General features: G+C 37.6%; 1 protein-coding gene and 1 pseudogene across 2 annotated transcripts in view; one reads left to right on the top strand and one right to left on the bottom strand.

The window, feature by feature from the left end:
- The window catches only part of COP1 (COP1 E3 ubiquitin ligase), a 220,383-nt gene that overhangs the window by 164,111 nt on the left and 31,499 nt on the right, over positions 1 to 24,773 (bottom strand). Inside the window, exons 4-6 of one of the 2 annotated variants that reach the window (XM_077763321.1) lie at positions 21,099 to 21,175; positions 19,624 to 19,743; positions 10,541 to 10,609 (exon numbers count right to left, since the gene is read on the bottom strand). In XM_077763321.1, the coding sequence (XP_077619447.1) occupies positions 10,541 to 10,609; positions 19,624 to 19,743; positions 21,099 to 21,175 (266 nt within the window). The remainder of the gene's footprint in view (positions 1 to 10,540; positions 10,610 to 19,623; positions 19,744 to 21,098; positions 21,176 to 24,773) is intronic. The other variant, XM_077763323.1, reaches the window with a different exon arrangement.
- LOC144230938 (dnaJ homolog subfamily A member 1-like) lies at positions 13,796 to 16,902 on the top strand (annotated as a pseudogene).

Raw genomic sequence — 24,773 nt, 5'->3', positions numbered from 1 at the left:
TTTGAGGTTCCAGGCTCAGCCTAGAACCTATTTAAGATACTCTTGCTGTCTCTCTCTAAAAAAAAAAAATTTTTAAATAAAAAATGTTTAAAAAAAACATATGTAAATAGATGTCAACACCAGTACTGTGATAAGTTACAAATAAAAGGTAGTATCTACAGCAACACTTAAAAATCTATACAAAGAAATGTACTCTATTATGAATAAATAAAAATAAAATTCTAAGAAGCATTCAGGTAACCCTTAAGAAGAAAACATAAAAACAACAACAGGGGGACCTGGGTGGCTCAGTCAGTCAAGGGTTCAACCTCAGCTCAGGTCATGATCTCACAATTCATGAGGTCAAGACCCACATAGAGCTCTTTGCTGACAGCTCAGAGCCTAGAGCCTGCTTCTGATTCTATGTCTCTTTCTCTCTCTGCCCCTCCTCTGCTCACTCTCTCTCAAAATTAAATATGCATTTAAAACAATGAAAAGAAAAACAATAAAAACTGGGGTGCTGGGTGGCTAAGTCGATTAAGCAGTAGGCTCTTGATTTCAGCTCAGGTCTTGCTCTCCAGGTTCGTGAGTTTGAGCCCCACATCTGGCTCGCTACTGTCACTGCAAAGCCCACTTCGGATCCTCTCTCCTCCTCTCTCTGCCCCTCCTCAGCTCTCTCTCTCTCAAAAATAAACAAACACACACACACACACACACACACACACACACACACACAAGCCTATGTATTTAAAAAATAATAATATAAAATATAAAACAACAAAAACCAACAGAAAAAAGAAACATAAAACAAAGAATAAAATGGTAGCATTTACCAGAACATTTACATTAAATATAAATGGTCTCAATATACGAAGGCTGAATCTGGCAGATAAAAGTATCTCTGCTATCTTTAAGAAACTCACCTCAAATATAATTATTCAGTAATATATGTAACAAGGAAACAAAGACTCAGTAAAGACGCAGAAAATTTTCACAAACGTTACATTGCAGCATGGACTGCAGAAAACATTCTTTTTCAAACAAAAATCTTTCAAAATTTAACCAACAGGTGACAGTGCAGATATCCTATTTAAAGGAATAAAACACAAACTATTTACTGATAAAAATGTAATTAAAACAGAAATCAGTAATAAAAAGACAAGAAAACGCCAATGTCCAAATAATAACTTTACTTTTTTTTTAAATATGTTTATTTATTTCTTTTAAGAGAGAGAGAATCCCAAGCAGGCTCTGTGCTGTCAATGCAAAGTCTGACATGGGGCTTGATCTCACAAACCCTGAGATCATGACATGAGCTGAAATCAAGTCAGATGCTTAACCTACTGAGCTCTAATAAGTTTACTTCTAAATAACCCACAGGCCTAAGAAAAACTAATGAAAAACAGAAATTCTCTTTAACAACAAATAAAATACCATATGAAAGTCATCAGATGTAACCAAAGAAAAATGATGGCCTTAAATCTGTGTATTAGAAAAAACGGTATGCATAATATGTACATCCAAGTTAACAAATTAGAAAGGAACAATAAAATAAAACCAAAGAAAGTGAAACAGTGGAAATTATAAAGTGCAAAAATTAGTATAATGGAAAGCAAAAATAAAACAGAGAACAGAAACAAAGCCAACAGTTGGCTTATTTAGATAGAAGGATAGACTCATAAAACTATTACATCCCTGGCAAGAGTGGATCAAGAAAAAAAGAGGAAAAGGGAAAGCAGCAATAAGGAAAGTCTGGAATGAAAGCTATCACTCAACACTTTGGGGGAATTTCAAATGTTAGTATTGAGACCAATCTTACACCAATCCATTTGAAAATTTAGATAAACAACTAGAAAAAGTATAACATGTCACAGGTGATATTTAAAACAAAAACTGAATAATCATAACTGCTGTATAAGAGTTGTTCTGTTATTCTGTAAGAGAATAAGCATAACTGCATAAGCACATAAGTGGTGCAGTAACTGAATCAATAGTTTAAAACTTTCTGCAAACAAACAAATCCAGAGTTTCTTCAGTAAAATCGTTAAACATTTTCGGCAAAAATACCCTTCCTAGACTACACAAATTCTTCCAGAAAACAGAAAGAGGGTACATTCCCAAACTCATTTGATAAAAATAACAATCTTTATAGCAAAGCTGGACAAGATCAGTGTGAGAAAAAACTTATACGATGATCTGACTAATGAAAATAGATGTAAAATCCTAAACAAAGTATCAGCAAACCAAACACTATAGAAGAGGACGCGCATCATGGCCACGTGTGGTTTACACTAGGACTGCAAGTAGGGCAAACAACCATCCTGGTGGGCTTTCCCAGAATTTAGGCTGTTTCGTGATAAAACTAGAACGTGCCTCGGCAAATCAGGATGGATGGTCACCCTAGGTGCAAAGCTGATTGACCCTTTAATGTTAAACCGATTTAATTATTCACATTAATAGAATGAAAAAACGTATCTTCTCAGATGCACAAAAGTTTTGGAGAATACTCATTCCCCACTAATGATTAAAGGTGGGGGGGGGGGAAGTCCTCTTAGGAAACTGGGAATAGAAATTCACTTCCTTGAACGATAAAAAGTACCTACAAAAAAACCTACAGAAAACATCATACCTAATGGTGACACGTCGAAAGCTCTCACTTTGAGATCAGCACCAAGACTAGGATGCCCCGCTATCACCACTTCTATTCATCACTGTACCGGATGTCCTAGCCAGCAGAGTAAGACAAGAGAAATAAATAAAAGATATAAGGGTCATAAAGAAGAAACTACACTGTTATTATTTGCAGATGACGATGTGTATACAAAAGACATAAAAGAATCTACAAATTATTAGAATAAGAATTTAACAAGGTTGCTGGATAACAAAAAAAAATGACCTATAAAAATCAACTATATTTTTATACACCAGCAACAGTTAAGAAACTGAAACTGAAGACACACTGTTTACAATAGTATTTAAAAAAAAAAAATGACTGAAGACCTAATAACAAATCTAAAACAAAAGTGTATAAGAATTCCCTAAAAAATATCAAAATTGTAAAGGACATTCTTAAGGACCTAATTTTACATACAGAAAAATCCTGCATTCATGGGTATATTGTGTATAGATATACTCTCCCAAATTGATCTATTGAGTCAAAGTAATCCCAACTTAAAAAAAAAAAAAAATCACAGCAGATTTACCATGTAAATGTACCGGCTAGTTTTAAAATTTACATAGCAATAACAAGAGGCACAGGTAGCTGAGAATTTCCTAAAGAACAGTAATTTAAAACTCTAGTATTTAACACAACATAGTTCTGCAAAAAGACAAATAGACCAGTGAAGCAGAAAAGCGAGCCTAGATATGGACTCTCACATATATGGGACACATTATACATGACAAAGGTCGTGCTTTACAGCAATAGGAGAAAGATGGACTTTTCAATTAAAGATGCTTGGACAAGTGGATACCCATATGAAAAGTTGCCTATCCTTCCCATTATACATAATAACAAATCCCCCAGTAGATTATAATCGGAATGTCAAAAATAAAAAAAATAAAGCATTAAATACTTAATATGGCAAAATGTTTTCATGACTACAGGTGGGAAATTCTTTTATCTAACTCCAAAGGCAGGAAAGACCAATAAATTTAACTCTATTAAAAACAGGGGCACTGGGTGGCTCAGTTGTTTAGGCATCTGACTCCTGGACTCTTGATTTTGGCTCAGGCCTTGATCTCAAGGTTCCTGGGATCAAGCCCCAGGCAGAGATGGCCCAGAGCCTACTTGGCATTCTCTCTCCCTCTCTCTCCCCTCCCCTGCTGCCGCACTCTCTCTCTCTCTCTCTCTAACATAATAAACAAAAAAAAATAGAAACTTGTTAGTCAAATGACATCATTAAAGTAATGAAATAAGCAGCCCAATTATATGGGAGAAAATATCTACTAAAGATAGAGATAAATAGACAATTCAAAGAATTTTTATCTAGAATATATAAACAAATGTAGGAAAATCAAATAGAAAAGATGCAAAAAAATCTTTAAACAAGTACTTTACACATACACAAAACATCTAATCAGCCAATAAAAAACATACTTTAATTGGTGCTCAACCTCATTAGTCATTAGGGAAATGACAATTAAAACTACAAAGAGATAGCAATACACCCAAAATAAGCTAAACTGAAAAAAGTCTATCGTGATACCAAGTATTGGCAAGAATACAGTGCAATAAGAACACACATGAAACATCTGTAGGAAGAGTAACTAATACAACTACTTAGGAAGTCTGTTATCTACTAAATTTGAAGATATATTATGTCCTATAACTCATCAACTCCACTCCTACATACATACCAAACAGATATGCATGCATAAATGCCTGGGCATACACACAAAATAGTAGCCATGTCTGTGAATAGCCCAAAACTGAAAACAACTCCAAAGCCCATCAACCACAAAAATGCGGTATATTCAATTACTAAAATACTATGCAACAAAACTAATCAACTACAGCCATATATAATATGGATGAACCTTAAAACTGAGTCAAAGACAAGAACAGAAAAATCATTACAAGCTGCAGAAGTAAATCTTTTAGAGTTCAAAAAAAAAAAAGAGAGACTTATAAATACTTAGGCATCAAAATGATAAAGAAAAACAGGGAGTATTCATTATCAGAATACTGACAGCTACAATCTGGAAAGATAGGCAGAAGCTCTCGGAGTCCCAGCAATAATCTGACAGTTTAATCAGGACAGTGGTTACGTGGATGGCCATTCTATAAATCTTTAAACTATAAAATTTGTTCATGGATTTTTTAATTCATATAAAAACACTATAAAATTAATTCACTGGAATTCCAAACAAAACCAAAAGGAAACTAATACTTACTTATCAAAGCTGTCTACTCCTGAAACCAATACCACATTTTGTTAACTAACTTGAATCTAAATAAAAACAAAACAAAACAAAACAAAACACCTGGCGCAACTGAGTGGCTCAGTTGGTTAAGTGTCCAACACTTGATTTCGGCTCAGGTCATGATCTCAAGGTTTATGGGGTCAAGCCTCACACTGGGCTCTGCACTGGCAGAGCAGAGCCTGCTTGGGATTCTCCCTCTCTATCCCTCCCCTGCTCGCTCACGCGCACGCTCTCTCTCGCTCTCTGTCAAAATAAATAAACATTAAAAACAAAGAATTTTTAAAAAGCTGTCCTGATACAGTAAATTAAACAGGTACCATAAATGTCCAGAAATACATTCTGAAATTTTTTTTGTATTTTTAATGTTTATTTATTTTTGAGAGAAAGAGAGAGAGAGTGCATGCTCACATGTGTGAGCAGGGGAGGGGCAGAGAGAAAAGGTAACAGAGGATCCACAGCAGACTCTGCCCTGACAGCAGGAAGCCCAACGCAGGGCTCAAACCCATTAATCATGAAATCATGACTTGAGCTTAAGTCGGACACTCAACCAACTGAGCCACCTAAACACCCCCAAAAGTATATTTTAAAACTAAATCAAATGAAATATAAGGCAATTATTTAAATGCTAATACAAATTTGGTTTTTACATTAAACCCAGAGCCCTTTTGTTCTACTTAACCATGACGAAAGAATAACTAGTTCATTTAAATATATTAAGTTATTGGGGCATCCGGGTGGCTCAGTCAGGTAAGCATCCAACTTCTGATTTCTGTTCAGGTCATGATCTCACATTTTGTGAGGTCGAGCTCCACCTCCAGTCTTTACTGACAAAGCAGAACCCTGCTTGGGATTCTCTCCCTTTCTCTCTGCTGCTCCCCCACTCACATGCATTCACACTCCTCTCTCTAAAAATAAATAAAAACTTTAAATATTTATATTTACTCAATTCTGTGTAAGGCAGAATCTAAGAATGCCTCCAAAGATTCCCACTTAGTATTCACACCCTTGTATAATTTCCTCTCCTGGGGCAGGCTGGACCTGACAATTTGCTTCCACTGACCAAAAAATAGCACACGTGCTAGAATGTAACTTCCAAACTTAAGTTTAAAAATTATATAACTGCTGTCTTCAAACTGTTTTCTTTTTCACTCGCTCCCTCTGAGAGAAGCTAGCAGCCAATGTAAGTAAGCAACCAATGGAGAAGCCCATGAGCGAAGATACTGGTATCCCTTTCCAAGAGCCAATGGATGAGCTTGGAAGGATTCCTATTCCAAGCGAACTCTGAGGTAACTGCTACCCTGGCCAACACCTTGACAGTAGCTTGCTAGAAACTCTGAGCCAAGGCACTCAGCTACATTGCCCCCATAATTCCTGACCCAAGATATTAAATGTTTAATGTTTCAAGCCATTCAATTTGATGGTAACTTGTTACACAGCAATAGATAACAAATGCAAATGCCTACTATATGTCTTTCTCTCAATATGTGGAAAAGAGTCAGTATGGAAAAATAACTCAAAAACAAAAAATTAAATGTAGGATTCTAACAGCCCTAAAGTACTAGCAAGATGTGATATTGGAGTAAATAAATATGTTAAATCTGAAAAGCAGATTTAACTTCTCAGATTGCTATATATCAATATCTAAACCAACACATACCATAACCCCAATAAAAGTGAAGTATAAGATCACAAAGTTAATTTTCAAAGTCTGAATGTTAATCTTAGGAAAATAAATTCAAAAGCAGTAGTTTGCCTCTTTGCCTCCTGGTGAGCCTATACTTTGATTGAATAAGTTCAAGCAGAAATTACACAACAGGACATAAGACCTCTAACAAATATTCATTCTGAGGATTAGGTATGCAAATATACTTAATAATAGATGTGAAAAATAACTGCTCATTTCATTCTGTCTGTACAAAATTATGAGGTATTAATCAACTAAATTCCAAGACTGAAGTTTATTATGATTACATATCACTACTGTACTTGACTCTAATTATGGAGAAATTTATGAAATTAAACCAAAGTAACAGATACATTTTTAAAGTCTACTGACATAACACTAAATTTTCAAATGTTTAAAACTTCTTTAACCTCACTCCTCAGTGTCTCTTACATAATTAAACCTGAAATACTCAAAATCACTCAGTCATGGGCACAACAATAAGAAACAAACAGGAAGAAAACCAGAATGTACAAACAACAATATAATCAATGCACAAAAGAGGCATCAGTATCCGGAAGTACTTAGAACTAGTGCACTTCTCAGTTAAATCATCCACCATAGGAAAATATGGCACAAAATGGAAAAAGAAATCATTCAATCACAAGGATCAATCTAAAGTCAAGCTGTAAAATTCTACAGTACAATTAACCCAGACATTTAACTACAAAAATATAAAAACATTGATGCCAAGAGCTATGTAATCAAAAGCAGTATCCTAGAAGATTATTAGAGGCCCTCAGTCACCACATCAGAGACAGGAAAAATTAAAATCAAAAGGATGAGTTACTAGAAAATAATTTTCTATTGATCTCTCCCATTTCTGAACACCCTGTCATAGCATTCGTTCCAAATTATCTTTTCAACGATGTTTCTACCATGAACACATAAATTGTGACTTTGGGGGTGCCTGGGTGGCTCAGTCGGTTAAGCGTCCGACTTCAGCTCAGTTCATGATCTCATGGTCATGGGTTCAAGCCCCACGTCAGGCTCTGTGCTGACAGCCAGCTCAGAGCCTGGATCCTGTTTCGGATTCTGTATCCCCTTATCTCTCTCTGACCCTCCCCTGCTCATGCTGTCTCTCTCCCTCTCTCAGAAATAAATAAAACATTTTAAAAAAAAGAAAAGAAATAGTGACTTTGTCCAGGACAGAGGCAGATTTGTTTTCTAACCAATATGATAAAAATAGTAGCTCCCTGCAGGGCAAAGGCTTGAAAGGTTTGCCAGCAGACCCTTTAAAAGACTGGGATTTCTTAAACTCTGGGTTCCTTAACTGTTACATAAATGCACTATGTGCAGGTTTGGCCTGAGCCCATCTCTACATCACCCTGGTGAAACTTGAGGTTCAGAGAAAACATGCAAATATGAAGCAGGCACACCAAATGTGCCCATAATAAAACCCTCTATCTCCAGTCCAGAAGTGCCACGTTACTGACCGCACAAATGAAAGTGTGCCAGGCTGACTTGGAAGCTTGCTAGTAGGGTAACAGTCTCAGAATCTTCACAGTTGTTCTTAGAGTTATATGTTGTATCCTGTCATTACCTGAGACATTTTAAAATCAAACAATTTTGTTGCAAGCATTAATAGACCTCTAGAAAAGCAGTGAAAAACCTCAGGGTCCAATGAAAACCTTAAATAATTCAGGACAGATGGAAGCCTGAGTGGCTCACTCGGTTAAGCCTCTGACTTCGGCTCAGGTCATGATCCTGCGGTCCGGGAGTTCAAGCCCTGCATCGGGCTCTGTGCTGACAGCTCAGAGCCTGGAGCCTGCTTTGGATTCTGTGTCTCCCTCCCTCTCTCTCTCTCTGCTTCTCCCTCGCTCACACTCTGTCTCTCTTTGTCTCAAAATAAACAAACGTTAAAAAAAATTTTTTTAATAATAATTCAGGACACAGATAATGAACGGCCATTTAATTTAACCCTCAGACACCCTCATGTTTGGACTATACACTTAACTGAATCATTTACTCATTCATTATCACGTAATTTCTCATGTACTTAATCCCACATTCAATGATTTTAAATGATTCCACTTTAGCGGAAAGAAGCATACGAAACTACTGCAAAACAATTTCATGTTCTGTCTTAAAAAGTTGGGAGGTATGTATGGAATATGAAAAACTATCACTTTTCCAAACAATTTTCTATAGCAAAAAGATGCTGAGCGTACATATTAAATTAATAATTTTACTCCCATATATTACAAAATTTTCAGCTTTGCTACGCAAAGTATGGTCCAAGGACCAACAACATTATCACCTGAAGCTTCCTAGAAACACAGACTATGGGGCTCCAAAACTTGGAGATTCTTATCAGAATTGGGATTCTATCAGGTCTTCAGGTGATTCTTATGCAAACCAAAGTTTAAGAAGTAGCCACCAAAAAAGAGAGGAATAAATTTTAAATTAATCATGAAGATGTTTTTGTTAATAGACATATTAAAATCACAATTATTAGCTCAGCAAAGCTTAAGTTTAAGGAAAAAAAAAGTCAGAAACCAGACAAAGAATATTTAGCTATCAATAGTATCAACAATACAGAAAAATCCAATTTGAACAAAGTAAGAAAAAGTTAAAAATAGATATCATGAATAATCAAAAAAAGAGGAAATAACACTCTAAGATAACATAAGGTTCTGACAACGCATACTAACCGTACTTCATCAAAATAAAAGCATCTCTCAGCTTTTTATTTTCAAAAATAGATGGCCCAGAGCTTGGCACATAATAGACATTACATGTATTTTTTTTAAATGAATAAAAAAATCTTACTTAGAAAACTTAAAATAAAAATATAAGAAATTTGAAGACAGTTCAGAATTTAAATGAAAAACTGCTTTTTGAAGTTTTATTGGCATTCTTCTCACAGCATAGGATTTTTGCCTTTGATTTTCCCATATTTTGTACAAGTGTTAAACGATTGAAGAATTTTATAAATGTAAAATGAAAAAATCCTGATTAAGACTGTTGATAAAAAATTACCTTTTAGCTCTCCTGCATGATATATTTCCAAGTTCTAAACAGGTAGCTATGTTCTCGCCTATTTGTCCCCACAGCATACATTTTTGCCATAAGACAAATACATAAGACTTTATTATCTAAATTTCCAAAGTTCTCTTTCCAGGGTGTCATTTGGTAATCCTATTTTCTATTCTTTAGAGCTTTGAGGTTAAGTCATTCTATTCAATCCTACAAAAAACTTTTCGGTATACATCCAAAAAGGGATTTTAAAGTACCATTTTTTTTTAATTTATTTTAATGTTTTATTTATTTCTGAGAGAGAGATGGCATGAACAAGGGAGGGTCAGAAAGAGAGAGGGGGATACACACTCTGAAACAGGCTCCGAGCTAGTTGTCAGCACAGAGCCTGACACGGGGCTCGAACCCACAAACCATGAGATCATGACCTGAGCCGAAGTCAGACACTTAACTGACTGAGCCACCCAGGCGCCCCTAAAGTACCAATTTGCAGGGGCACCTGGATGGCTCGGTCAGTTAAGCATCTCAGGGNATCTGAGTCTTGATCTCGGCCCAGGTCACAACCTCAAGGCCTATGGGATCAAACCCCACAAAGCCTGCTCAGGACTCTCTGTCACTCTCCCCACCGCCCCCCATCTATGCACCTCTCCTGCTCATGCTCTCTCTCAAAATAAATAAGTAAACATTAAAAATAATAGTAATAAAGTATCCAAAAAAGTATAAAATAAAGAATAAAAATAAAATAATAAAGTACTAAGTTCTAAAGGCAAAAGAAGTTAAAATAACAAAGCATAAGAAAACTGCCTACAATTCAAAAGTTTTTTTTAAATGTTTAAATAAACTGAGCATGAAATGCCTTTACAAAAATGGGGAGAAATGGGACTAGTCAACAACAGTAAAGAAAACATTTGTAAAACACACAAAGTAATATACCTCTCTCTTATTTCTTCTTGCAACCTTGAGGAATTCCATAAGGATCTGTAGTTGGGCTGCATGTGATTCCTATAATAGAAAATTATAATTGTTCTTTTAAAAACATGACTATGAGTTCAAAGTTTCTTTAACACCACACTCTAACCAGTATGAAGCAACTTCATGCATCCACTTAAGTTAGCCTGTTACTTCTACTTAAGCCATTTTCCCCAAAACTAAAACTCATTTTAAGAAACAGGTGTTTAAAATTACATTCCTCATCTACCATATGAAAAAAATTACTTGTGGAAAATGGCAATTCTGTTATCTGCCCTAGCTTTCTCCTCCAATCACCAAGATAAAAAAAAATCATAGTGGAATCAACATACTTTCTAGACACTAAAATCGCTTTCTCCAAAAGCAGCATAATAAACGGGAAGCAATCCATACCTGTTAGAAATGAAACTTACTATTTGTGGCTATTACCTACTCCCACAGATATGAGACTAAATATATTTCCATAGAAAATTTCAGTCAGAATCAAACATTTAAAAACAAATATTTTAATATAATCAAGTGGGGGAGAGGTAAGTATTGCTTAGTGGTAAAAATTGGTAAAAATTGTTAAGTGAAGCAAACATAGCAGATAAAAGATAATTATAAGCTTGACATTTTCTGGGTATAAAATATAAAACTGTAAATATTTGTGTTACTGTTAAAATTCACACAAAGAACCAAGGAATTTCAGGTGAAACTGATGAATATGTAAAAAGAGCATCAAAAGCTAAAAATCGAATAAGATGAGATGGTTTATTAACTGAGGTAATTCTAATTTCTTATATATTCCAAAAGAAGAAGAAGAAAGACCAGTATATCACTTCCAAGTCAAAAATAAGTAAATAAATAAAAAATAATAAAACTTTCATTTACCTTGTTATGCAACGGAATTGTCTAGGGGCATTTGTTAAAACAAATAGGGACAATTATATTTGATTCTGTTACTCTAGAAAAGATTCCAAGAACCTTTGTTTCACAAGTGTCCAGGGGCATCTGGGTGGTTCAGTCAGTAAGGTAACCTGCTTGATTTTGGCTCAGGCCATGATCCCAGGGTTGTGGGACTGAGCCCTGCAACTGGCTCTGCACTGAGTGTGGAGCCTGCTTAAGATTCTCTCTCCCTCTGCCCCTCCCCACCTCTCTTAAAAAAAAAAAAAACATCCCCAGATGATAAGAATAAGCCAGTCAAAATTTGACAAATCCCTAAATATTACACATTCCACGAAATGGAATGGCCACCCACTCCCAGAGTCTATCCCTATGAGAAGAGAGAAGGACTCTTCATATTTTGCGTATTTAAAAGGCAAAATAGATCAATGAAATGTTTAAGTCAAGATAATAAGGACAAGGGAGAACAAATCAAAGAGACAATCACATTAGGATATTCCAATTAACAGAATTAATGTTTCACAAGTGAACCAATTTTTAAAGCATAGTATCATGAAAATTTTAAAGTGAATTGTTTTCCTGCAAAACCAAAAGTGGTATTAACCAAAAAGTGGTATGTACTGGACCTTAGGCACATTCTTGAAAGGTAAGTTGAACTATCACACAGAATAAACTCCTCAGGGCTCTGTGCCCCAACAATGATGACAAATATACTTCTGCATCTTTCTTAGGACTTTTTACACAGGTTCTCTGTAATGGTCGACGGAATATTTGGCTAAAGAGCTAACACCGCATCTTCACACAAAAACAACACACACAGCCAACACTGTTGATTCATTTGCAAACGATGTGTACAAACTAACCTCCAAATACGAAGTCTGAATACTTTGCTTCAGTCTATCAACTAGAACATGTAACTAAGCTAAGAAAAAACTGATCTGTAGAAAAAGAGGGGAAAAAATCCCGCAAAGCCTCAAGGTCAAAGGAACACTGGGACCAACTAAGAACAATAGGAATTCAATTCAGTAAATGGCACCTCTTCTGCAATTTAATCGTCTTTAAAAGTATAATTTGGGGCAGCTGCGTGGCTCAGTCGGTTAAGCCTCTGATTTCAGCTCAGGTCATGATGTCACAGTTTACAAGCTTGAGCCCAACACCGGGCTATGTGCTGAGAGCTCAGAGACTGGAGCATGCTTCGGAACCTGTGTGTGTGTCTCTCTCTGCCCCTCTCCCGTTAGCGCTCGCTCTCGCTCTCTCTCTCTCAAAAATAAAATAAACATTAAAATCAAAGTACAATATCAAGAAAGGAGATAAATGGCAAATTTCTGAAACTATAATTTCATATGTAAATATAAAATACATAAAGGAAACAGAAAATTAAAAAGAGTGCTTAAATGTGAAGAATAGAGATACCTAGGTGGCTCAGTAGGTTAAGCATCTGACTCTTAATTTTGGCTCAGGTCATGATTTCACAGTTCATGACTTCGAGCTCTGCATCCAGCTCTGCGCTGGCAGCGCAGAGCCTGGTTGGAATTCTTTCTCTTTCTCTCCCCCTCCCTCTCTGCCCATCCCCTGCTCATGCTCTATCTTTCTCAAAATAAATTAACAAACATGAAAAACTAATTTTAAAAAAGAGAGAACACTTAAAAGACTACACTGTATGTTAGCTAACTTGACATGTTAACAAACATGAAAAAATAATTTTAAAAGAGAACGCTTAAAAGACTACACTGTATGTTAGCTAACGGAAGGAAGGAAGGAAGGAAGGAGGGAGGGAGGGAAGGAAGGAAGGAAGGAAGGAAGAAAGGAAGGGAGACCAGAAAGAAAGACCAGAAAGAAAGACCAGAAATATTACATTTTCCCAAGAGCCAGGGCAGAAAAAATTTGAAATACACAAACATCAGGTAGAGTACTCAAGAAAGGGTGGAACTTTCCAGAATGCTCACTGAGAAGTGGAGGAGTGGCAACTGCTTGAGCTGTGCCCAGCAATGTGCTCCTTCCTACTCCCCATCATGGTAAAAAGAGGGGCACCTGGGTAGCTCAGTAGATTGAGCATCTGACTCTTGATTTGGGCTCAAGTCATAATCTCACAGTTCATGAGACTGGGTACCGTGTTAGGGGATCTACTCTTGACAGCATGGAGCCTGCTTGAGATTTTGTCTCTCCTTGTCTATCTCTGCCCCTCCCGTGCTCACACTCTGTCTCTTTCTCAAGATAAACAAATAATAAAAAAATAAGAAAGAAAAAGAAAATGGTGAAAAAAACCACTTACTACCTTACTATGATTTTTTGGGGGGGGTGGGGGTCAAATAATTGACGCAAGAGTAACTGAAAAAAGCTTACAGGAAACTGGCTTTGAAGTACCACCCTGATAATCCAAATGGAGAAAAGCTTAAACAGAGTTTTCAAGCTTATGAAGTGCTGATGCAAAGAAAAGGGAATTATATGACAAAGGAGGAGAACAGGCCATTAAAGAAGGTGGAGCAGGTAGCGGTTAGGCTCCCCCATGGACCTCTTTGATATGTGTTTTGGAGGAGGAGGAAGGATGCTGAGAGAAAGGAGAGGTAAAAACGTTGTGCATCAGCTCTCTGTAACCTTAAAAAATTTATGTAACGGTGCAACAAGAAAACTAGCTCTGCAAGAGAATGTGACTTGCAACAAATATGAAGGCTGAGGTGGCAGGAAAGGAGTGGCACATGCTGTCCCAATTACCAAGGTACCAGAATGCGAGTAAGAATCCACGAGATAGGGGCACCTGGGTGGCTCAGCTTATGATCTCAAGGGGCTCAGGTCACGATCTCAGGGTGCCTGGGATTGAGCCCAGGTTGGGCTCTACACTGACAGCATAGCACCTGCTTGGGATTTGCTCTCTCCCTCTTTCTCTGCCCCTCCCTTGCTCATTCATGCTTGTTCTCTCTCTCTCTCTCTCTCTTAAACATTTATAAAAAGAAAGAATTAAAAAAAAACTTTTCCCACCAGATGGGACCTGGAATGGTTCAACAAATTCAATCTCTGTGCATGGGGTGCCAGTCCTACAGGCAGACATAAAAGCGGCAATGGGAGGATGACAGTTCAAGAAAACAACTGCTAGTTCATACTGACAAAGGCACTAAAGATGGCCAGAGGTAACATTCCATGGTGAAGGAGACCAAGAACGAGGACTGGAGCCAAAACATATTATCACTGTTTTAGATCAGAAGGACCATGCTGTTTTTACTCGCAAGGAGATCTTTTCAGATGTATGGATATACAGCTGGTAGAAGCACTGTGTGCCTTTCAAAAGACAGTATCTACTCTTCACAACGGAACCACCGTCATTACCTCTCATCCCAGGCAAGACTGTCAAGCATGGAGATATCAAGTGTGTGCTAAATGAAGGCACGCCAATTAATTGTAGACCATACGAAAAAGGTCACCTAATCATGGAATTTAAGGTAAACTTTCCTGAGAATGGTTTTCTGTCTCCTGACAAACTCTCTCTGCTGGAAAAACTCCTACCTGAGAGGAAGTAGAAGAGACTGATGAATTGGCCCAGGAAGAACTGGTGGACTTTGATCCAAATTAGGGAAGACAGCACCATGACAACGGAGAAGCACATAAGGATGATGAACGTCAGCCTGGAGGTGGTGCTCGGTGTCAGACCTCTTACCAGGGCCAGTGAATAACACTGCTGGCCTTCTATATGCAGGAGTGAGTAAGTGAAGGACCACAATCATAGCTCACTACTTCCTACTGTTGTGAATACTCAACTACAGTAGTGTCTTAAAAGATACATGAAGACTAAACTCAAATATAAAAGCTCTTTGTCCTGTATGATGACTTCAGTGTACGTGATAAATCTATTTCACAGTTGATAAAACTACTTCTTAAAAAATTTCCCCTAGCATTTGTTAGGCCATACCTTGTAACTGATTTCACTGCTATGTACATGAGACAGCTAGACTAAAATGCTAAGTGTATGTACTGACTTCAGTGTACAACCCTTAATTGTTAAGCTATGAAGTTAAGACTTGTACTTAACCGGCCATCAAAGAACTTAATTTGTAGAAGTGTTGGTTTGTAGTTGTATTAAGTGGGATTCATCGTGCTGCCTCGGCATTTATTCTATTGCCTGAACAGTTACTTGAAGAAGGTGTGCTATACAATCTGGCCTCTGGTATCAGAGATAGAAGGGACACCTTTCTAAAGCAGAGGGCTTGCACTCATAGAGTGGCATTCCCCTCTACGGCGCCACCTTTTTTTTTTCCTTAAATATATATACATCAGTTCAAATTACATCTTTTTTTTCCCCCTCTTCTCTTTGGACCATGATAAGCTTCAGAATAGTGAGTTCAGGAGCAGGGGAACTTAGTGAGGAGAAGTTAATTTGCATGTAGGAGATAGGAAGGTGTTACTTTAAACCATTTAACTAATACTCTGAAGTAACTGTAATCTAATGTTGCTAGTATAGCAAATTATGATGAATAACTTTAATTGTAGGTTTAAAAATCATGTTCACAAGCTTAAATCTAGATATCAGAATTAAGCAATTCTGGAAATGTGTGAATGTTTCCTTAATATACTGATTACAAAGATATATTTATGTATATACATGTACATACATATACATATATATATGAATACTCAGAAAGTTTGCTTTGGTAGTGGGGCAAAATTAGCCTATATAAAAATCTCCTCTGTTACCACCTAATAAAGCTTTAAAAAAAAAAAAGATTCAAGAGAATCCAACTATTTCCAAGTAATTTATGTGCGAGAACAAAGCTCAGGAATGTATAAAGTAACAGAAAAAAAAAAACAGCACTAAAGAAAATAAAATTTACAATTCCTGGAATCCAATCAAAAAGTTAATAAGTAAGGGTGCCTGGGAGTTAAGTGTCCAACACTGGATTTTGGCCCAGGTCATGATCTGGATCGAGCCCCACATCAGACTCTGCGCTGACAGCCAATAACTGACAAATCATTAGGGAAATGCAAATCAAAACCACTGTAAGATATCACCTTATACCTGTTACAATGGCTATTTTCTAAAGGAGACAAGCTAACAAATGGTGGTGAAGATGTGGAGAAAAGGGAACCCCTGTGCACTAGTGGTGGGAATGTAAACTACTATGGGAAACAACAGTATGGAGGTTTCTCAAAAACTGAAAATAGTTCTGTGGCTTTTCACCACAAAACTGCTGGAAGGCTTCTAGGTACACAGGCAGCACAATGGCTGCGTGGCTTCTCTGGTCTACCTGGCCTTCCAGGTATACAAGGCGCTGGGTCCCATGTACCTGGAGATAAGAGCTGTGATGGAGCAGACCCCTGAAATACAGAAGGACCAGTCTGAATGCAAGCTACTGACACCCTCACTGCACAAGGTGGCTGACAAGCACCAGAAGGACCAAATCAAACGCCCTATTGCCAGAGGCATAAGGAAACCCGTGGGACAGCAATTCTGAAAAGAAGTTCACATTAAGAATCTTCTCTCACTCAGGGCACCTGGGTGGCTCAGTCAGTTAAGCATCTGACTTCGGCTCAGGTCGTGATCTTACAGTTTATGAGTTCAAGCCCCACGTCGGGCTCCATGCTGACAGCTCAGAGCCTGCTTTGGATTCCGTCTCCTCTCTGCCCTCCCCTGCTCGGTCGTTCTCTCTCTCCCTCTTTCTCTTTCTCTCTCAAAATAAATAAACACTAAAAAAAATTATAAACAAAAACAAAAGAAACTTTACTCACTTTTCAAAAAAAAAAAAACACAGCCAATGCCTGAGAAGGAGATGCTGGGCAACGAGGAGGGCAACCTGGCCACCATCTCTGAACCTTGAATCAAACTTCTTAAGGAAAAAAAAAACTGAAAACAATACTACCATATGATCCATTAATCCTACTTCTCAGTCTTTATCCAAACAACTGAGTCACTGTGGTGAAGAGACACGTGAGCCCCTGTGTACACTACAGTATTATTTACAAAATAACCAAGACACAGAAACATCCTAAGGGTCCACCACCATGAATGGATAAAGACATGGCACGTGTATACACAATGGAATACTCTTCAGCCATGAGAATAAAGTAAATCTTACACTTGCAACAACATGGATGGGCCTTGAGGGCATTATGCTAAGAGAAGAAAGTCTGACAGACATTGATCTCACTTACACGTGGAATCTTAAAAACAAAACCCACCATACTCATAGAGATCAGATTTGTGCTAACTAGAAACGGGGGTGATGGGGGGATTGGACAAAGGTGATCAATAGGTACAAACTTCCAGGTAGAAGATAAATAAGTACTGAGGATGTAATATACAACACGATGACTACAGTCAACACCACCGTATGGTATATTTGAAAACTGCTAAAGAGTAAATCCTAAAAATTTTCAGCACAAAGAAAAACACATTTTTTTCCCTTTTTTGTTTCTCTTGTATCTATAGGAGATAAAGGATGTTATATGAGATAATGGATGTTACTAAACTTACTATGGTAATCACTGCACAATACATATATGTCAAGGCATTATACTATATACCTTAAGCTTACAGTGCTATGTGTCAATCATATCTCAATAAAACTAAAAGAAAATAAATAAAAATAAAGCTCCTTCTTCCAAAAACACAGGAGAAATTCCTGCCAGCCCTGCCCCTTAAAAAGACACAGCATGGGAGAATCATTCTGGTAAGCACCACCTCAGCTATTCCCTTGTCCTACTAAAAAGACTCCCATTCTATCAGATGCGCTCCAGATCTAAGCTATGTTAATAAACAATCCGCCACAGAAATTTTTAAACTGAAACTGGAAAGGAAAGCCCCCTTTTTTTCTTTCAAAACATAAATATAAAAGAAAGTGTGAGTGACTATATTACCCACCATGTGATAAAAATTAGAGAAAAGGAAATCAGACCTGTCCCAAAGAAAGAGACATGAGAGGCACCAAAGACCCAACAACATTCAAGTGCCTGATCTCATTTCCTCAGTCTCCAGAGAAGCTATCCTTCTAATCTTCCCGCTATTTGGTTGTTAAACTCTTCCTTTTCATGTATGTCAGCTACTCACTTACTTTACCCCCTCCTTTTCATTTTAAGCCAGGTCACGGGGACTCTGCTGGTGCTAAGATGGGAGTTGCTCCTAATGGATTATATTCCATTCTTGACTAATACATGCAAATTCATATTTTACACTGTTTATATTTACATGAAATAAATGCAATTTTACATTTATTTACTTTCATTAGATGAAAGAGGATATATTTAGTTCTAGTTCCCATCTTTCTATAAATTCCTTTATTTAAGCTACAGACTACAGCTGCCACCAACGGACACTTGCTGAAAGGATTTTATGTAGATAAAAATAACAGTATCAATTTTCTCTTCTAAATCTCTTATGTGAAGAAAGGAAAATATGGCAAGTAATATGAAAGTAAAAGAAAAGAAAGTAATAAAAAAAAATGACCAATATAATTGTTCCCATTAAAACGAAACTGCACTTTCTCATGTCTTGCCTATCACTCAGTTTTTCTTAATATAAACTGGACAGTGCAAGTAAGTTGTATATAAGAAATCTAAGTTGGGGCACCTGGGTGGCTCAGTCAGTAAGTATCTGACTGTTGCTTTCTGCGCAGGTCATGATCTCACAGTTCTTGAGATTGAGCCGCATGCTGGGCTCTGCACGGACAGCGAGGGGCCTACTTAAGATTTTCTCTCTTCCTTTTTCTCTGACCCTCCCCTGCTTGGCTGTCTCTCCCAAAACAAATAAATTTTTTAAAAAAGAAAAGGGGCATCTAGGTGGCTCAGGCAGTTAGGCGTCTGACTCTTGATTTTGGTTCAGATCATGATCTCATGGTCATAGGATCCAGCCCCACCCACATCAAGCTCTGCACTGAGCACAGGGCCTGCTTGGGATTCTCCCTCTGCCCGTCTTCCCCACTCATTCTCATTCTCTGTCTCTCTCTCTCTCTCAAAATAAATATTTTTAAAAAGAAAAAGAAAAAAAACATTTGTCTTTTCTCTTACTTGGAATGGGGAATTTGTTAGAAGTGATACCTTGCACATGCTCTTTCTTGCAGAATAAAATTGGATGAACTGAGTAACCGACACTACCCTATTATTTTTAAGGATTTCTAGATCTTTCTCAGTGCAATAAAAAAACACCACTTAATATTTTTTAAAGTTCAGCTACCACTTACTGCTTCCAGTTGTTTCTTCTTTTGCACTAGTAATTCCAACATAAGGTTGACATTAGCCAAATCAAGGTTATCTTGGTCAGTTCCCAACAAATCCTGAAATATTTGCCACCTGTGGCCATTCTAAAAATAAAGAAAAGAAGAAACATGAAACATCCAGAAGATTGTTTCAGAGAGTCTAAAACAAATGCTTAACTGCTACTTCCTAATATGTTATGACACAGATATAAAAAATATACTTTGATATTCTAACCTAATCCTTCCCAACTAGTGGCTCCTAGCCTTCTAATGATAAATTAAACACTATTTCTCCCTTAAATGAATTTAGATAACAGATACAAAAGTCATATTCAAGACAAATATTAAGTGAGCAAGGCTAAACGTAGAATTCCCTTCAAAATAAGTGCTTGGATTTTGAGGTGCCTGGGTGGTTCTCTCAACTGGGTGTCCAACTCTTGATTTCTGCCCTGGTCACGATAAAGCCCCATGTTGGGTTCTATGCTGAGACCATGGACCCTGCTTGGGATTCTCTCTCCCAATCTCTGCCCCTCCCCCTCCTCAAAGTAAGTAAGATAAACTTTTATAAATAAATAAATACATAAATAAGTGCTTACATTTTAATTATTTGTCTAGCCAACTTTGTACTTAGTAAGGCATTAATTTAAGCTCATTTCCCTCAATAATTCGGGTCTGATTCTCTTAATTCAGAATCTTCCAATAGTTTTTCCAAATTACCAACCATAGTTTCACACTGCCATATAATCCTCCAAATGTCATGTGTTACAAGCCAACAATGATTCAATGTGGATCCCACAAGACCTTTCAAAAGATGGTCACTAAATTTTGGACAATGTAGTTAACAAAGTCTTTACTAAATAGAATAAACTTAAAACAAATTTCCTTTGAAAAAGAAATCAGTGACATACTAAGCTTTGATAGCTGGGTGGCTCATTCATTAAGCACCTGACTTCGGCTCAGGTCATAATCTCACAGGGTTCTTGAGATGAAGTCCCACTTCAGATGAGCTCAAGCTCTGCTTCAGGTGAGCCCTGCTTCGCTCTCTCGCTCTCTCTCGCTCTCTCTCCACCCCCCTCGTTCTCTCCCTCTGACCCTCTTGAGGTTCTCTCTCTGCCACTTGCTCACTTGTGTGCTCTCTCTCTCAAAATTACATTTTTTAAAAAAATTTTGTTAACATTTATGATTGAGAAACAGAGAGACAGCGCATGAGCATGGGAGGGGCAGAGAGAGGGAAACATACAGAATCCCAAACAGGCTCCAGGCTCGGAGCTGTCAGCAAAGAGCCCAATGGGGGACTCGAACCCATGAGCAGTGAGATCATGACCTGAGCCGAAGTCAGACGCTCAACTGACTGAGCCACCCAGGTGCCCCCCCAAAAAACAAATGTTTAAATTAATATTAAAAGAATAAAAACAACAAATTGAAATTTATTAAAAATAGTAATAAGAGTTGAAACATACGGTGCTACTCACTGAGTGGTCCAATTTGAACCTCTTTTCCTCAAATCTTTGGTTCTGTTTGAGAATGAGCTCATTCACTAAAAAGAGAAACAAAACAAAAAGCACATATAATTTGTATTATTGTGAAATGCATCACCTAATTGTTCTGTTTAAATGGGTTCGATTTTCAATTTAAAAACCCCCAAGTTTAAAAGATGCTAAGCAGAAAATGCTAGGTTTTCACTTTATATCCAATTTGAAACCGTCTTACCACAGCTACTACCACAACGGCTATTAGCACTCCCACCAATACCACAGGAGAATTGTGTAGAACGTGCGTTTTCGTGTACGTTATCTCAGTGACACGATCAGCACCTGGAGGGAGACAATTCTTCACAGTGTGACACTGTCCCCATCCTCCACATGATACCTGGCTGATTCTATAAAGTAGGCACTAATCGTTTTTATTTGTTCTTTTTGTTTGTTACTGTCCTATATATACCAATTTTATAGGCAGACACTGTCAGTTACCTATCAAAAACATCCTCCCCCTCTTTTTGTAAATAACACCATAATTTTCTCCCAAGTGTCAGGCTGCCGCATGCTTTCAGAAAAGCCAGGTCCCGCCCCAGCCCAATGGTGTGCCTGGCTATCTGGACCGCTTAGAGCCATGCTGCTGTCTTGTGGGGAGCTAGTCAAAGAGCCAACGCATATGCTGGAGATGGAGGGACAGAAAGAGAACTTGATACTCTCACTGAACCACTAAATTAACCAATTCTACAAATTCTTTTCTTCTCTCTTTAACAGCCAACTAATAACAACAAACAAAAACAACAAGAACTGGACAAAGAAAAAGAAGCTAGCACTAAGCCAGTTTAGCACTAGTCTAGCACCTTAATTTATAGACATTATCCTATGGGTTATCCTCCCCATTTCAGAGATGAGAAAAATAGAGCATCAGGAACTCACTCATGGTAACACAGAATATAAGAGAACTAGGATATAAATCCCACCTAATATAAATTATAAAATACATTTATTTAATAAATAAATTTAGGGGCGCCTGGGTGGCTTAGTCGGTTAAGCGTCCGACTTTCACTTAGGTCATGATCTCGCGGTTTGTGGGTTCGAGCCCCGCGTCGGGCTCTGTGCTGACTGCCAGCTCAGAGCCTGGAGCCTGTTTCAGAGTCTGTCACTCCCTCTCTCTCTGACCCTCCCCTGCTCACGCTGTCTGTCTCTCTCTCTCTCCTAGAAATAAATAAAAAAAACATAAAAAATAAAATAAAATAAAATAAAAAAATAAAAATAAATAAATTTAATAAATATTAAATCCCATATAATATTTCCCACTATACCACAATCCAACTATTAATATTTCTTAACCAACCAGAGAGGTATCAAGCCCACACTAAGAATCCACACTTTAATGATAAATAACATTCAATCTACTAAACCTCAAGCAACTCTGAGTAGGAAGACAAATATATATGGGGCAGAAGTTGTAACATAATGTGATAATCACTACTATCACTGAAACAGCCTTACACAGGACACAGGACAAGGAGCAATCAAAGTGTGAATGAGTAGGCTACACATAGAAGGTGACAAGAGAATTAGGCCACAACATGCACACAGAGACTCACTAGGCAGAAAAAGTAGTGGAAAAAATTTCAGATAAGGGTGTAAGAAAGAGGAGGGAATGTCATAAAAGAGCAGGAGATAAAATGACTTAAAATCTTTATGTTGAAACACAGGGTCATAGTGATTCCGTTAATGATTAATGGCCTACCAACTAAGGCTAGAAATGTAGACAGATGGAAGCCTAGTATGTACCTCACAAAGCTACTATTATAATCCAGGGAAGAGAAAGGAGAGCCTGAAATGACATAGTGGGAATAAAGAGAAGTACACGAATAAGAGTTTAATGTTTCAGTAACGGAATTCTCCATTTGAATATAAACTGACTTAAATTTTAATACTTTGTGTGTATACTACACTGCATTCTACTGAGAAATTTTGTGTACCACTGAACTTTAAGGACATTCTATATCCATAATTATAAATCCCTGGATCCTTAAAACAGCCACAGTACTAAGAACAAACTATGCATTTCTACTGCTAACACTTCCATTCTAGCAACTATCTTTTTAAAGCAAGACAGTATAGTTAAAGCACATACTCTTTTTTTTTTTTAATGTTTTATTTACTTCTGAGAGAGAGAGAGAGAGAGAGAGAGCAGGGGAGGGTCAGAGAGAAAGGGAGACACAGAATTGGAAGCAGACTCCAGGCTCTGAGCTGGCTGTCAGCACAGAGTCCAACGCGGGGCTCGAACCCACAAACCATGAGATCATGACCTGAGCCAAAGTCGGACGCTTAACTGACTGAACCACCCAGGCGCCCCTAAAGCACATACTCTTAAGACCAACGACTTCGGACCAAATTCCAATTCCAATAAAAGCCGTGTAACTCTACACAAGTTACTCAACTTTTCTTTGCATTAGTTTCCTCACCTGAAGAATGAGTATGGCAACAACAGTACCTATTTCATAGGACTGAAAATTAAATGAGTTGGTTTACACAAAGCACTTAGGACACTGCTTAGCAGTAGAATGTTACATACTTTATTTACTTTTTTTCCCTTTTTTTAAATTTAGATTTTAGTTGGTTAACATACACTGCAATATTGGTATCAGGAGCAGAATCTAGTGATTCATCACTTACTTACAACACCCGATGCTCATCACAAGTGCCCTATTCTTAGTTATTTACTTGCTTTACAAATAAGGATTTTATTTTATTTTATTTTTATGTCTTTATTTTGAGAGACAGAGAGCAAGCAGGGGAGGGGCAGAGAGAGAGGGAGGCACAGAATCTGAAGCAGCCTCTAGGCTCTGAGCCGTCAGCACAGAGCCTGACACGGGGCTCGAACCCATGCACTGTGAGATCATGACCTGAGCCGAAGTCGAAAACTCAACTGACTGAGCCACCCAGGCGCCCCACAAAGAAGGATTTTAAACGTACCATTCATGTTGTCCCTCACAAAATCATAAAGTCATTCATAAGGGAGATAAGAAAATTCAATTTACAAATTTTATACACAGAGAAGTACAGACTGAGAGAGGGAGAGAGATGGAGGCAGGAAGCTGGAGGGGGCTTTCCCATCATGGAGGGACAGGGAGAGCTAGGGAGCAAGTCTTGGCAGGAGCGGAAGACAGCAATCGATGGGGATAATCGATGGGGACAGGGAGACTTCACCTCGCATGAGCCTTTCAGTAACAGGAGAAAGAAAGAAAGCTCTCAAAAGCAAGTACGATGGAAAGAATCGTGAATGTGTTGGAGGAGGAAAGGCAGGAAGAGTGAACTAAACAGAATGCTATGAAAGGTAGAAGAAGAGATGGGAGAAAGTCAGAAGAAAAAGGTTCTAACAGTGTAGTGTTTAGGTCAGGAAAGGAAAAAATCAAAGTACTTGTCTTGACAAAAAAGTGTATAATAATAATGACTAGAAAAGCAAATCTTTCTTTAGTGTTTGGCTTCCAGTGCTTTGCTTTCATTAAAATTGAAGAAAGGACTTGACTTTTTAACTAACAGAGCATTAAGATTCTTTTAGAGGATAAATCAATAAATGCTTTTTTTCTTAAGTTCTTAATTCAGAATGAGGTCAAAAAACTGAGTAACATTGGGACACCTGGGTGGCTC

This window comes from Crocuta crocuta, unplaced genomic scaffold (assembly GCF_008692635.1).
Source record: "Crocuta crocuta isolate KB4526 unplaced genomic scaffold, BGI_CrCroc_1.0 scaffold3, whole genome shotgun sequence".
NCBI classification, from domain to species: Eukaryota; Metazoa; Chordata; class Mammalia; order Carnivora; family Hyaenidae; genus Crocuta; species Crocuta crocuta.
The sequence above is the reverse complement of the archived record's forward strand: the minus strand, read 5'-3'. Positions and strand labels throughout refer to the sequence as shown.